The following is a 15,110-nucleotide window of genomic DNA, read 5'->3' as shown; positions in this document are numbered from 1 at the left end:
CACCCAGGCACCCCGGCTCTCTTCTGCCCCCCCCCCCGCCTCCCTTTCCCCCCACCCCCATCTCCCTTTCCCCCCCCCCCATCTCCCTTTTCCCCCCCCGTCTCCCTTCCCCCCTCTGTCTCCCTTTCCCCCCTCTGTCTCCCTTCCCCCCTCTGTCTCCCTTTCCCCCCCCCGTCTCCCTTCCCCCCCTGTCTCCCTTTCCCCCCCCCGTCTCCCTTCCCCTCCCCCGTCTCCCTTTTTCCCCCCCCCGTCTCCCTTTTTCCCCCCCCCGTGCTCCCTTTTCCCCCCCCCGTCTCCCTTTTTCCCCCCCCCCGTCTCCCTTTTCCCCCCCCCCCGTCTCCCTTTTCCCCCCCCGTCTCCCTTTTCCCCCCCCCGTCTCCCTTTTCCCCCCCCCCCTATCTCCCTTTTCCCCCCCCCGTCTTCCCTTTTCCTCCCCCCGTCTCCCTTTTCCCCCCTCCGTCTCCCTTTTCCCCCCCCGTCTCCCTTTTCCCCCCCCCGTCTCCCTTCCCCCCCCCCCCGTCTCCCTTTCCCCCCCCCCGTCTCCCTTTTCCCCCCCCCGGCTCTCCCTTCCCCCCCCCCCCCCGTTCCCTTCCCCCCCCCGTCTCACCTTTTCCCCCCCCTGTCTCCCTTTCCCCCCCCCCCGTCTCCCTTCCCCCCCCCCCCGTCTCCCTTCCCCCCCCCCGTCTCCCTTTCCCCTCCCGGCTCCCTTTTCCCCCCCCCCCGTCTCCCTTTCCCCCCCCCCCGTCCCCTTTCCCCCCCCCCCCGTCATCCCTTTCCCCCCCCCCCCCCCCCTCCTCCCTTTTTCCCCCCCCGTCTCCCTTTTTCCCCCCCGTCTCCCTTTTTACCCCCCGTCTCCCTTTTTCCCCCCCGTCTCCCTTTTTCCCCCCCGTCTCCCTTTCCCCCCCCCGTCTCCCTTTTCCCCCCCGTCTCCCTTTTCCCCCCCGTCTCCTTTCCCCCCCCCCAGTCTCCCTTTCCCCCCCCCGGCGTCTCCCTTTTTTCCCCCCCCCGTCTCCCTTTTTCCCCCCCCGTCTCCCTTTTTCCCCCCCGTCTCCCTTTTTCCCCCCCGTCTCCCTTTTTTTCCCCCCCCCCGTCTCCCTTTTCCCCCCGATCTCCCTTCCCCCCCCCGTCTCCCTTCCCCCCCCCCCCGTCTCCCTTTCCCCCCGTCTCCCTTTTCCCCCCCCGTCCCCCCTTTTCCCCCCCCCCGTCTCCCTTTTCCCCCCCCCGTCTCCCTTTTCCCCCCCCGTCTCCCTTTTTCCCCCCCCCGTCTCCCTTTTCCCCCCCCGTCTCCCTTTTCCCCCCCCGTCTCCCTTTTCCCCCCCCGTCTCCCTTTTCCCCCCCCCGTCTCCCTTTTCCCCCCCCCCGTCTCCCTTTTCCCCCCCCCGTCTCCCTTTTCCCCCCCCGTCTCCCTTTTCCCCCCCCCGTCTCCCTTTTTCCCCCCCCCGTCTCCCTTTTTCCCCCCCCCGTCTCCCTTTTTCCCCCCCGTCTCCCTTTCCCCCCCCCCGTCTCCCTTTTCCCCCCCCGTCTCCCTTTTCCCCCCCCCCCCGTCTCCCTTTCCCCCCCCCCGTCTCCCTTTCCCCCCCCCCCCCCCCCCCCCGTCTCCCTTTTCCCCCCCCCCCCGTCTCCCTTTCCCCCCCCCCCCCGTCTCCCTTTTTCCCCCCCCCGTCTCCCTTTTTTCCCCCGTCTCCCTTTTTTCCCCCCCGCCTCCCTTTTTTCCCCCCCGTCTCCCTTTTTTCCCCCCCGTCTCCCTTTCCCCCCCGTCTCCCTTTCCCCCCCTGTCTCCCCCCGCCTCCCTTTGTCCGCACCCCATCCCCCCCACCTCCATTTTGCTCTTGCCCCCTCATTTTCCCCCCTCTCATATCCAGCCTTGATGCCATCTGCCATCACCAACTTTTGGCAGCCATTATAGTTCCACTCCTTAATTGTAAGTACTAACTACTATAAAGTGTTTTCCCATGGTAGGGAGTATCGAGGTAGTTTTGTACCTCGATGAACAAATATAGGAAGGATCAAGCCCCTTTAGGTAAAGTGCAGTTTTGATCTGCCAACTTCCATTCAGGCAGAGGTGGGAGTGATGGTTTGGGGTAATGCGAAGTAACTCCGCCGACTCATGGCAAGAATAATGTCCAATCAAAATCAACATACAAGGTGCTGGATTCAGTGGCCTCGTTGTGCACAAGTGAGAGGTGAATAGCGGGAAAGGCCACAAAAGAGAACCACTGCGGGTGCCAAACCATTTGCGATGTAACAGGCCCGTTCATGTTGGCAAATCGGGATCCCGCCGTAGCGGGGTGAGAAACCAATAATCACCACTTAAGCCTATTTCCATACAATTAACGGGAGCTACCCCATAAGCAACGGCCTCCCGTGATCCAACGGCCTCCCCATCAAGTGGCCATTCTGGCACCGAGCAGTACTCCTTTTGAAAAACATGAACCTGATGAAAGGGCTGCTGCAGGGAATGAGCCCAAGGACACTGGGCATGCTGTCCTTGTACTTGGAGGTGGGGTGGGGACATGAACTAGGGGGGGTGCAGCCCCAGTTGGGGGTGGGCCGCCATGGGTGGGCCGGGTGTATCAAAGTTGTGGGGTGGAAACAGTGCTGGGTGAGGAATCTGTTGGGTGGGGGAGAGCAGGACCCCATGCCTGGGGGGATGGGCAGAATACCGTATCCGTGGGGTTGGGGCATGGGATTGGTGGTCAACCCGCTTTGTGGAACAAAGAGTCAGCGGCATCATACCAGTTGTGGTGAGGGTATTTTAACGTTTCTCGTACAAGTATACACCATTGCACCACCTTCCCGATGGTGCCGCCCCACTATCTCTTTCCCCCACCCCCCCAAAGGACTCTGAGGTTGACCTCTGGACAGAGCGACAGCTGGATTGAGCCTGGCTGCTCTTGTGTCATCTGACGGCACCCCAGTGTCTGCACCATAGTGTTGATGCCCTCAGCGATGCTCCTCAGTGACTGGGCAATGCTCTGTAGTGCCTTGGCAATGCCCACCTGAGACTGGGACAAACTCCGCATCGCCTCGGTCATTCTGATCTGAGACCAGGACATGTCCCTCAGTGACTAATCAAAGTCAGCCTGGCACTGGGTCACATCCCCCACCGAGTTGGGTATTCTGCCAAGTCCATCAGCCGTGGCCATCACCGTCCATCAGCCGTGCCACGCCTTGAACACATCCACTAATGCTGCTGATGTCGTGCACCAGACTCTCCATTGCGGTCGCCACTCTAGCAGTGTTGGCCTCAGTGCCATGCATTGTCAGTGACATTTCCTGTCCCTGCTATGGACCTGCTGGAGCGTCGCTGACATCAGTCTCTGACATCAGTCGCACCCGAGAATCTCCATCAGCTCCAGGATAGCCTGGGTAGCTCAGCATCTGGCTAGGACCCAGCTGTGCCCTACGATCAAGCAGACCTCCGACTGCTGTCTCCTCTGAGCATTCCTGCCACCTGATGTGCATCAGTGATGTGCCCACCAGAATGTGACCCAGAGGCCTGACCACGAACATTGCTCAACGAGGTGTGTGTCTATGCACCGGTGGAGGGTGGGGATGACAGCTGTGACGTATCAATTGTGGCATCTTCTGAGCTCTCCTCCGAGGTGATCTCCTGGGAGGTGGGAGGAGGGGTGGGGTGACAACACCGGATGGGCTGACACCGTCGGATGGAGGGCCTGCCGGAGAATGAACACCTAGTCAGTGGGAGGGGTGGCTAAGTCTGTATGTCATTAAAAACTCACGTTTGACAGGCCCTGCAGGTGGGGCCCTGTGGATCCTCACCTCTGCCGCGTGCGCCGATCTCCGCGTTGGTGACTGCTGTGTCGTCAGCCACCCCCATAACCTAGAGGGCCCGTTCCTTGAAGGTGGTAAGGATTCTTCTGTCCAGCACCCATCCGCCAGTTTGGACCCTCTTCTGGTGATTGTGGGACAGCTTCTCCTGCGGAGACACAGAGAGGGCATCGTTAGCCGCACGTGTGGTTCACAGTGGTGTGGGGTGGGGGGCGCAGGGGGGGTTGATGTGAAGGGAGGGTTGGGAGGCTAATGGAGGTTGGAGGGGGCTGGTCGCGTGGGGATGGGAAGGTTTCAGGGAGGGAGGGTGTCAACTGTCAACGTGCGCGTTGCAGCCCGGTGGTAGGTGATTGAATGTCTTGTGTAACTGGAGGCCAGTCGTCCTGTTAATGCTTCCCGAGCTGACGGTCGCTGTCACGTCATCCCAGGCAGCACTGGCTGACCTGTGGGGTGTAGCCATTTAAGATGGACACTGGGCTACAAAATGGAGAACTGCTAAGGCTGCAGGGAAAAACAGTCTTAGTGAGGACAAGCAGCTTGCAGAAGACTAATTTGCATTCTGCACGTACAGAAACCAGTTTTTGGCCAGGTGCAGAGTTTCAGCCAAAGGTGCAAATGGGAAACAGATCTGCATAGTAATGAGGTGATCCAGATCCAGACCCCGCACCCGCACAATAGAAACATTTAAGTATCAATGGATACTTTTCCGTAGACGCCCAGACAGAATGGCGCCACAGCAACCAACACAAAGAGCCGTAGGGACCGCCCCACCCATCGAGGAACGACCCTCAGATTGGGGAGTTTGGAAGATATCGATTGGGAGAGACCCAATCGATACCTGGCAGGTGAAAGAACCGCCCCAAGGGGGCACGGACTTCTAGGACCTATAAGAGTAGGTCCCGCACATGGTTCAGTCTGTTGCTTTGCTCCGGCTCAGGACTGCTTGCTTACTCCGACCCAAGTTTGTTGTTTGTTACATCGCATCCTGACTCCAGTTTCATCACCAGCCGTTGAGCCATCAGCCATCGAACTGTAAGTGCCAATACAACGATCGCTACGTGATCCAGACCTTGCTAGATCTTGACAACTGTACGATTCAGAAAGTTGCAGACCAAGAACGGGACGAAGGCCTTGTTCCCTGACCTTGCCTGTTCCTGTCTAGATAAGTATTTAGTTGTTTAGTATTAGAAGTAAGTTAGTCTCTTTAGCGTATGCATGTGTATTTATTATATTTGTTATAATAAACACCAATCGTTTGGACTTACTAATCGGTGTACAGATTTATTACTTTGAACCTGACCTTGATATACTTGTGACGGTGTCTCAATACGGCACCTGGCGACTCCGAGCATAATTACATATACAGAGCCATAGCAGTGTTAAGCACACGGCCTTTAAACGGAGGCGTGTTAATCACACTCCAGTAAAACGAGCAACAGGGGGAACAGGACATCCCTCCTGGCCTCGACTGCATCTAGGAGCCTCCCCAGGCCTGCGTCTCCGAATCTTGGGGCTGTTTGTCTCGGCACCATGGATGCCAGCTGAGTGGGATTGGCTGTGCAGGAGCTCTTAAGTGTTCCGGACCTTGTTAGTGGGGGGCGGCGAGCGCGGTCCAGGTGAATCAGCTGGCCATCCTTCATTTGCAGTATGAAGCCTGTGGGGCCTTGTTATGTGGACCAATTCATATATAGTGTTGCCAGCCTCGCCGGGCCGAGCGGCAGGGAGTTTTCAGCAGTTCCTGCTCGCTTCCACATTTAGAAATCTTTCTGGAGAATCGCGCCAAGGTTTTATGAAGCAAATAATCAACCCTGTGTAAAATTTTAATGTTTTGAGGTGTAAATCCCGTCAAATTAAAACTCTTGATTCAAATTCTTAATTTCTAACAGCAGAATCCTCAGTTTGTTCTTGACCTAACCAGGTACGAATGATTATTTATGGATCAAGTAGAACTTATTAAGTAATATTTTATATATACTTAAAGCAGTGAAGACAACATAGATGTTCCTCATCATAGAATCCCTGCAGTGCAGAAGGAGGCCATTCGGTCCATTGAGTCTGCGTCAACCCTCTGAAAATGCGCTCTACCTAGGCGCACTCCTCCAGCCTAACCCTGCAACCCTGTGCATTGATCATTGCCAATCCACTTAATTAACCTGCGCATGTTTGGATTGTGGGAGGAAATCGGAACACCCGGTGGAAACCCATGCAGACACGGAGAGAACATGCAAACTCCATGCAGACAGTCACACAAGGCTGCAATTGAACGAGGGTCCCTGGCGCTTAAGGCAGCAGTGCTGACCACTGTGCCGCCCTTGTCTTTGAAGTGAAAGCAGGAACTGTTTGTTTAGACAGGCATTGTAAGAACAAATTACTTTTAGTCATTTCTTCACTCAGAGCTTCTGAATTACAGACTCTTGGGCAACTGGGCAACATAAGTTATAAAACAAATAAATGTCTGTTTCTCACGAACAACAGTTGCTGAGCATCACAACTCTCTTGACTGCCCATTGTCTCACAGCAGAAGTTCAAACTGAACCATTTAAAAGGTGTTGAGGACTAAAATTAATAACATTTACAGACCCTAAAAAATAGTAGAATTGTCAATATCTTGCATCTGTCTGGGTTAAAAATATTCATTTGGACAGTCTTCCTCATGGAAATTGTTTTTCTTCCTTGTCATCCACTTTATGTGAAGCAATTAAATAATCACTGTTATGGTGCAAAACATGAGAGACAATGTTGTTTGTGGTATATTGTGCATAGCACAGTGTCCCAAACAATTAATTAAATAATCAAGTTCTGCTTTGATTATATAAATGTTGGCCAATACATGTCCTCCTCTTCAAATAGTGCCATGGGATCTTTTACATCCCTCTGAGAGGGCAGATGTGTTTCATTTAACCTTTCTCCTGAAAGACTGCAATGATTTTTCAGGCTTGTTAATGGCCCCAGTTTTGGGGTTGAAATGATGGTGAAACTGTGCCTGCTGTCATACCTTGTGAAGCTGACAGCAACCTCTGACATCCACACATGTCCAGTTAAACACCAAAATCTAGGTGCTCCTCCACCAGGTGCTTTGTTGATGTCTCCACAGATGACAATCTTCTGAAATCACTGACCCGACATTAACTTTGGCTTTTATATATTATATAAATGTAAACTATAATATCACTGTTAATGTGGTGAATGTAATTCACACTGTAATATATATTATACCATGTCACTGTAAGCTCGACATACAAACAGTTGCGTTGCCCTACCACTAGGGGGGGTTGCACTGGGAATGTACAGGAGTTTGTACTTGGGCTCCACCCACGGCTCCTCCCCCTAGACTGACGTATAAAGGATGATGCCGAAGAGCCAGCCACCAGTTCATCTGGAGTTCATCGTGTTACAGGCTGGCTCTGTTGTAAGTTGATTAAAACCACTGTTCACATCCTAAAGCACGTGTCTCGTGAATTGATGGTCAAATCAGTTAAAACCCCTGAAGAAAGTTATACCTTGTTAATGGTGTGATTGAGCTTTTAACAACAGACTAAGTCATAACTACCAGGCAAGGAAGAGCCTTTTGGCTCTGGAAATCAAATCTGTTTGTGTAATGTCAATTTTTTCCCATTATAATTTCTTACTGTTCTTTACAATTATCTTTTTTAAAGGTTACTTGATATTTCAGCTTCTAATGCATATGTCCCAATGTTTTCTTCTTTGGAAAATTTTTATAAGTGAGTATAATCGGTGTGTTTTACATCCTGATTTGTGGGTGAGAGAATTCTTCAGTGCAGTTGACTGCTTAAACTGCTTGATGACATTACCGTTTCTGGAGATCTGCTTGACTTGGTTCCAGATTCAAATTAATGTTGGGACACATGAAATCCATGACATGGAGATCACAGCCTTTTCTGGGTAGCTTTCTTCAAGGTCAGTGGTGAGTGCAGTCGTGTCATCACTGATTATGAAATTCAGACACCCTTGTGTTCAAATCTTTTGGAACCTGCAGTACAACTTTCTGACTGGGAGACAAAAGTCCGACCACTCTGCCAACTCTGACACTCTAGCAATGACACTTGGTTGTACAACTGTGTTTTAACTGGTACTTCTGTCCTCCAATTCACAGGCAACAAGATCGATTTAGCAGAGAAACGAGAAGTATCCAGAGAAAGAGCTGAAGAATTCTCAGAATCTCAGAATATGCATTACCTGGAAACATCAGCAAAAGAGTCAGACAATGTTGAGAAACTGTTCCTTGACCTTGCATGCCAGTTGATTGGAGAGGCAAAGCAGCACACACTGGTCAATAATGTAGCGTCTCCTTTGCCTGGTGAAGGCAGAAGCATCAGCTACTTGAACTGTTGCAACTTTAATTAGATCTGATGTGAACATTATCCATGAAATCAAGCTGACAGTTTGCAGGGGTAATCTGATGGAGAAGAAAATTCCTGCAATTCTTACCTTATTGACCAAAGCTTAAGGTAATTTCTGGACTTCAGCATGGAAGGCTGATGTTTAAAAAATACACACACACACACAAACATAAAAAGCTTTTATGCTCCAGATGTGAAAGTAACACTATGATAGCTAGAATTATTGAAAAAGATATCAACTTCAATTTTGCTGTGCTTTGAGATAGCTCTGCCAAATGCTCATTTGATGCACGGAATTTGCCATTTTGCTGCTTCTTACAATGAAGGCTGGTATTAATAGTTTAATAGAAAGAGTAACTTCAAATGTAGGTGATACAGTATTTTATTTGCTTTTAATTATTAAGGTCTTGATGGTCCCCTGCTTCAAACAATATATTGGTGCTAAATGGGTTTTTATTGAATCATTTTACATTTGAGAATTGAGGTGGTTAGTATGTATGGAAATTGTACATTTTCTTATAAGCACTGCATGTGATCATTACGTCCTTTTAAATAACCCTATGGTGGATATTTTGCTAACCCCAGTTCCCACCCTCGGAGGCTGCTTTTCATCAATTGTGTAGAATTTAAGCAAATAGCTCATTCACCTTTTTCTTTATTCGCCTTCCTATTTTACTGGTTGAACCACATACTGTCTAACTGATTTGTTGTACAGGAACTGTTTTGTTCTTGCTCTTTAGGTCTGCCTCTGTAAATTTTAAGTTGTGTTTCAAAACAATCAGGGAATATTTTGTCTATATGTTATGCAGCAAAGTCCTAAATTGATAAAGCATTTTATTTTATAAAATATTTATGATGTTGCTATACTTAGCAGTCAGATAAAATATTCCTTCAACTTAATTATTTTTCTCTTTCACTGTTTCACATCTTTTTCTGAAGGTTTGGATTCATCCTGAGAAACATTCTCACAGGCACAATGTTCTCCTATCCAAGGGGGCCATTAATCATGTATGACTGTAGCATCAACATGGTATTCTTTCATCCCTGGTGTCACTAAACTGCTGTGCTCTTCTCTGACTTACATGAATCCATGAATACTGTCAGGAGCTATTCCTGTGTGTGATTTAGAGAAGTAACAAATACTCTTTGTAATCCCATCCTCATGCTGGAGAACACCCGAGGTCAACAGTGTCCTCTATACTTCTGTCCTTACTGAGGCTGACTAATTCAGTACAGACTGAGCATTAAACCTGCAATCTTCCTAGCTTATGTAAATTGGATAAGCCGTCAGGGCTGTATTTCTATACTAGTGTTAGTTATTGGACTGATGTTTTTAAATATTAAACCATTGTAATGTATAGAATGTAACATTATGTGGAATTGGTTAGTGGAAAGCACTAAATCATCATATTTTTTCTGAGGGGATTTTTTTTCCTCGTGTTAATTACCTCCAGCATTTTCAAATGCTGTAGTTTTCAGGCCAACATATTAACTGTCAATCATTGAAAAGACAGGAACAGCACCGGAAATGGAAAACACCCTTTTATTCACTGATCACTAAATCAAACAAGTGTACTGATGGATTTGTGAATTATAGTCACCTTACTGGTGTATGTTGAGCCACAGTGAAAATGTGACCATGGAAACCCATCTATTTGACTTGGCTTTTATATTCTAGTCAAGGTGGAATTCAAAATTATTGAAATATTTATGGGGCATTTCTGATGTTATTACTAATTTGCAGCACTCCATTTATTAATGACAATGGACCAATTCAAGTAGTGCAATTTCCTTTATGTTGTCCATAAATTAACTATCATTTGTCATTGCACATAATTTTTCTTCTTGATTTATTTACAATCAGTCAGGTTTTTGCCATATTCCTAAGTTTTCATTTTATTAAGCTTTACTAATTTGTAATGCAGAGTTGCCTTCGAGAACAGGTTTAAATATCTTTTTGTTTGCTCATATATTCATTGGGTACATTCATAAGACAGTTACGGAAAGACATTCTATTAATTATAAAACAGTTTTGGATGTTATCCATGAATATCTAACATGGCTGTGCAAAACTCACCTTGCTCTTTCAACTAAGGTACTTTTCCATTTAATGATGGGCTTTTGATCATTTTTATTTTATCTAATAGATTAAACTGAAATTAGGAGGGCATTACAAAATAAAGTGCAACTCCTGTAATCACTGTGCATCAATTTCTGCCAATACTATAATATTGGCAGCAACATTTTGAACTCTTAACTGTTGTTTTGGATTTCTTTGCACTTTACATCAAGCATAGCAGTCTCATGTGGTTATTAATAGTTTACTCACAAACACTGACCTCTGTGTTCTAAATCACTTGTTGCTGTATTGTGGAAAATTCTGAAGTATTTTCAGTTGTGATGCTGGCAGAAGCTATCCTCCTTTTTATTTTCCTTCTACAGTGTAAGTTGAATACAATGATGTCATTCAGGATTTTCCACAGAACCGCTGGCCTTTAAAATAACCTTTTAAAAATCGAATTAACTTGATACTATCTAGCCATCACAAAATATACTATTCAAAAATGAAGTTTTTTGCTATATTTTACGCCTATAATGTGTTGCATGATAGTAAATGTTTTTTTTAAATAAACAGCTGCAGTGGCAGCTTGGCAGAACATGATAATAAGGGAACTGTTGAATCAAGACTCACTTTGATTTCTTCCAAATATATTGGCAGCTAAAAGTATTAATTAATCTAACATCTCTTTATTTGAATTGACGGCCCCGTTAATTTGCTGAAACGGAACCTTGCAATGAACTGCAGTTTTCACCTTATTATGATTATCATTGTATATCGTGCTTTGTGTCTGAGGCTATTCACTGCTGTGATAATTGGGCATTGCACAGACCAAGCACATGAATTTAGGACTGATGTCTGACTGAAACTTATTTGCTTGCGACTGAGCTGAAATTAGCACAAGAAAATGCCAGACTATTTTACTATATACAGCTATCCTGCAAGTAGGCCTCTTTTGTCTACTTAAGAGTAAAATTATCCCTTTTTAACATTTTCTCCTCTTGAGAACCATCAACATTATTCTGTAAATAACATGGCCTGAATATTGATTCAGAAAATAATTTCCAGTATTTTTTTACATTGTAATATTGTTTTTTTTATTATTGCAGATAGTAATATTATGGCACAGAGATGCTATCATAGTTATCAAAGGGAAAATATTGCCAGAGTATTCTGTGGAAAATCCAAAATTAAATATGGTGATATTTAAAATTATGGAAGGATGGGACAGGATAGATGGACGCAGACTGTTCCCAATAACTTGAGGGGTCCAGAACGAGAGGACATACATTAAGATATTTAGAATTGAAGGCAGGAGAAGGTTCTTCACAGGAGTATTGCGAGGCTGTGGAATTCACTGTTAGTTTCTGCCTCAACCATTGACCGTATGTCAGCATTCAAGATTACATTGAGTTGATGGATGTCAGAAGGGGGACTATGGAAACAAGATGGGTAAATGGGATTAGAACTATTACTCACTAGAGGACAAATGGTGATGCAAACTGCTTGGACGATTGGCCTGTCTGTGTTGTAATTATTATGTGATTTTATGTATTGATAGTTTGATAGAAAAGACCCAATTAAGAAATGGGCTCCTTCAAAAGCAGCATTGTTTTTAAAATGTACTTTTAAGAGTTTTAATTATCATTTTAAGACTTGAGGGTTGTTAGTATTGCCATATTAACATTACGAAGGATTGTGAGTTCTGAAAGCATTGTGCTTTGACCCTTTACACAATGGAAATGTTTTTCTGAACGGTTGGACAGATGTGTCATTGGATGTCCATGGCATTTCTAAATGTATGTGTGATTGTAAAGTCTCATATTTTGACTAAAAGAAAACTCCTGAAATTAGCAGTGCATTATTTATTTTTGTTTTATTTGAGGTTGCCTCTGGCACACCCTTCCTCATCATAGAAGGGTTGGGTTGGGCAACATTTGTCATTGCTAGTAAGTAGCCAGTCATGAAGAGGACTGGCTTCCTCCACTTTCCGTTTGCTGCTGGAAAATTACACTCTACCATCTCCAAAAAATGTAGCTGAAGTGTGAATCTCATTGTGTGCAAAGTTGACTTTGAACACAATATGCAAAATGAAAACTCTTAACAGTTAACAATTTTATTCCACTGAGGAAATCTCCGTTTCTCTGAGCACTAAATACAATTTATAGCATAGCGAATTACTTTAATATTTCTATACATGTTGCCCAAAATGTATTTTGAAGGTGATGAGTTCTAGTATTCTTACTCCTATTCTGATTTTTGTTTTAACACCCAAAGTAATATAGTTGATATTAAATCTGTCATGTACTCTGAGCTTGAAAAAGAGAGAATTTTTCATTAATTTGAGAATGTCATCTGGTGAAATAGAATCAGTAGGATAATTTTTTTTAAAACATTGCTCACTTTTGGAAAGGGCTACTCATTTATGCTCAGGACAAGAATTAAAATATTTTGAGGTCAGAAGAGGAAGGAAAAGCAAATTGTTCCTTTCCCACCCACCATCTCCCATCAAACGCCATTTCTCCTCTTGACCCTCCACTTCCTGTCAGGCTGCCTTATGGGACTGTTTTGAAAAAGTGCATTCGTGTGGGAAGAAAGAAAACATTTTTTCCTCCATCTCGCCTGATTTTGAATGTTCCATGCATATTGAGTGTTGCATAAAATGGATGGTCAAATTCCTTATCCACCCCATTGTGGGGAAAATATTTTTTTGTGAAACGATTTCACCATTGACTGCTTGATCTTTGGTAACACCCAAAGTTTTTGTTCATCACCTGCAGCACAAAGCAGTCTTTTTTTAAGGAAGTAGGAACACTTATTTAAAAATATGGAAGTGTTATTGCTTATCAATTAAGATAGGGCAAAAGATGTACGGAACTTTTTTCAAACTTGTTCTTTACTGGACAAATGAAAGCTAAGCTAACTAGAATGTACAAGCTGTGCCTGAATATTGCACTCATATATTCTGGAGAAATTACTTTGTATTAGAACCCTGTGGTGTTTTTGTTTTCCTAGACTGCATTTAATTTAAAGAAATATATACTTTTTAAAACTTTTCCCTCATTTTAAATATATATGTTTATGTTAGTTTTTAAAAATCAGTTAATTTTAATACGTTTGGTTTTCTTCTCACCTCTGTCTTCTGCCTCCCATCAGCCAAACATGAGATAAATGCTGACACTAATTTTGAAATGCTGCTGCCCATAATAATTCAGATTCCTTTGAAGAATGGTGGGGTCAGTTAGCTGAGTTAGCTAGACAGATCATATGTCGTTCTGAATAACGCCAACAATATGGGTTTGATTCCCTTCTGGCGGAGGTAGACTGGGACCTGCCTCTTCGCCCTACACCTGAGGCAACAACAAACAGCACTGACAAAAAACGTGCCAAGAAAACAACTCTGGATGAAGCATTAGCAGACTATGAATCAAGGACCTGCCTTTGGGCAGAGCACACATGCCATACAGTGGAAGAATGGCATTCTTTTCTGTTGGACTGTTTTCAAAACCAATCACAACTTTTACAAACTCTAATCACCTTTATTCAGCTTTCATCTAATGATGGAATTTTTAAAAATACCTTTACTCTTTCTGATATTTCACACATAACTGTGAATGAAGGGTAATGCTGCTGATTCCTAAATTTTAGACAGGATGTGTAATGCTTTAAGATACTGCCTGTCTGCAGAAAGATTAAGATTATCATTTAATTAAACCTTATAGACTAAATCAGCAATAGTGCAGATTTATATATCAGTCTAATGCTGCTGTTGTACTTGCCAGGTGTTGACAACATGTGCATACCAAATGGGGAGCATCCAGTCATACTGTTTTCTTATGTTGGAGAGATGGCAAAGCTCCAAACATATGTGGTCAAACACATATAAAGAGCTGCAATTTACTGATGAGATGTACGGCTGATGATTTTTTTCACCAGGTTAAGAGAACTCATGATGGGGCATTCATGAAATTTTGGTGCAAGCTGTCACTGAGTTTTATTTGATAGAAGGAACATTTAGTGAGCTGAGTTATACAACACTAGCTGGTTTCTACTGTTGGCATCGACATAACAACATTCTTGATATGGCACTGAAGCAGAAAGTGCAGAGCAACAATGGCACAATTCTAAACATAGTGCTGACAGAGGTGTGTGCACAGATTTGTAGATCACTACATTGATCACTACACAGATTGTATTGTAATAATATCCAGACTGTGAATAGCTGTAATCTAAGAAATGCATAAATGTTTTTCACTTGTGTACTTAATGGTGCTGTTATTTGGAATAAAAGAGCTGTCAGTCTGTTCGTGATTAAAAATTGTTTGTTATAATTAATTTGAACAGAATGTTACCTTGTTAAACAAAACTGAACAAAATGAATGTTTTGCCACACTTGGTGTTGTCTTTTTTACAAATTGTAATTGTGTGCATCAACAGTTTGATGAAAAAATCAAAGACAATTTTACAAATTATACATATATCAACATTTTACACTTTAGATGATCTATTTTGCATTTAGGCATAATATGAGTATTTAAAACGTTTAGACACTTGCTATTTTCTGTTTGACCTAACTGGGTGAATTTCTTTGAAGAGTTATTATGCCTGGCTAAATACTTGTTCCAGTGTGTGTTGCTGACTGTATTTACAGATGGTTGATTAAACATCCTCTGTCACAATGGTTCATTCTACCAGTGATGTCATTGGTACTCTGCTTACGGCAAAGAAGTGATACCCATATAGACATGACACTTTCCACAACTACTTCTTTGGCTGCTATGGCATTATTCCTTTGCCATCACTTAGACTTAGTTCCTCCAATGCCATGTGGGGCAATGGCCAGCAAGACTCCCATCATCAGCTCTGCTCCATTGCAATCTTTTTCTCTCCAGCCCAGG

At 44.8% G+C, this 15,110-nt stretch overlaps 1 protein-coding gene across 2 annotated transcripts in view; it reads left to right on the top strand.

Moving 5' to 3' along the window:
* The window catches only part of rab30 (RAB30, member RAS oncogene family), a 111,447-nt gene extending 96,554 nt beyond the window's left edge, over positions 1-14,893 (top strand). For both annotated transcript variants that reach the window (XM_038817714.1, XM_038817715.1), the window contains exon 6: positions 7,907-14,893. In XM_038817714.1, coding sequence (XP_038673642.1) covers positions 7,907-8,157 — 251 coding nt within the window. In that variant the 3' untranslated portion in view covers positions 8,158-14,893. The remainder of the gene's footprint in view (positions 1-7,906) is intronic.
* The last annotated feature ends 217 nt before the right edge of the window (positions 14,894-15,110 follow it).

The sequence above is a fragment of the Scyliorhinus canicula genome, chromosome 14 (assembly GCF_902713615.1).
Source record: "Scyliorhinus canicula chromosome 14, sScyCan1.1, whole genome shotgun sequence".
In the NCBI taxonomy this organism is placed as follows: domain Eukaryota; kingdom Metazoa; phylum Chordata; class Chondrichthyes; order Carcharhiniformes; family Scyliorhinidae; genus Scyliorhinus; species Scyliorhinus canicula.
The sequence above is the reverse complement of the archived record's forward strand: the minus strand, read 5'-3'. Positions and strand labels throughout refer to the sequence as shown.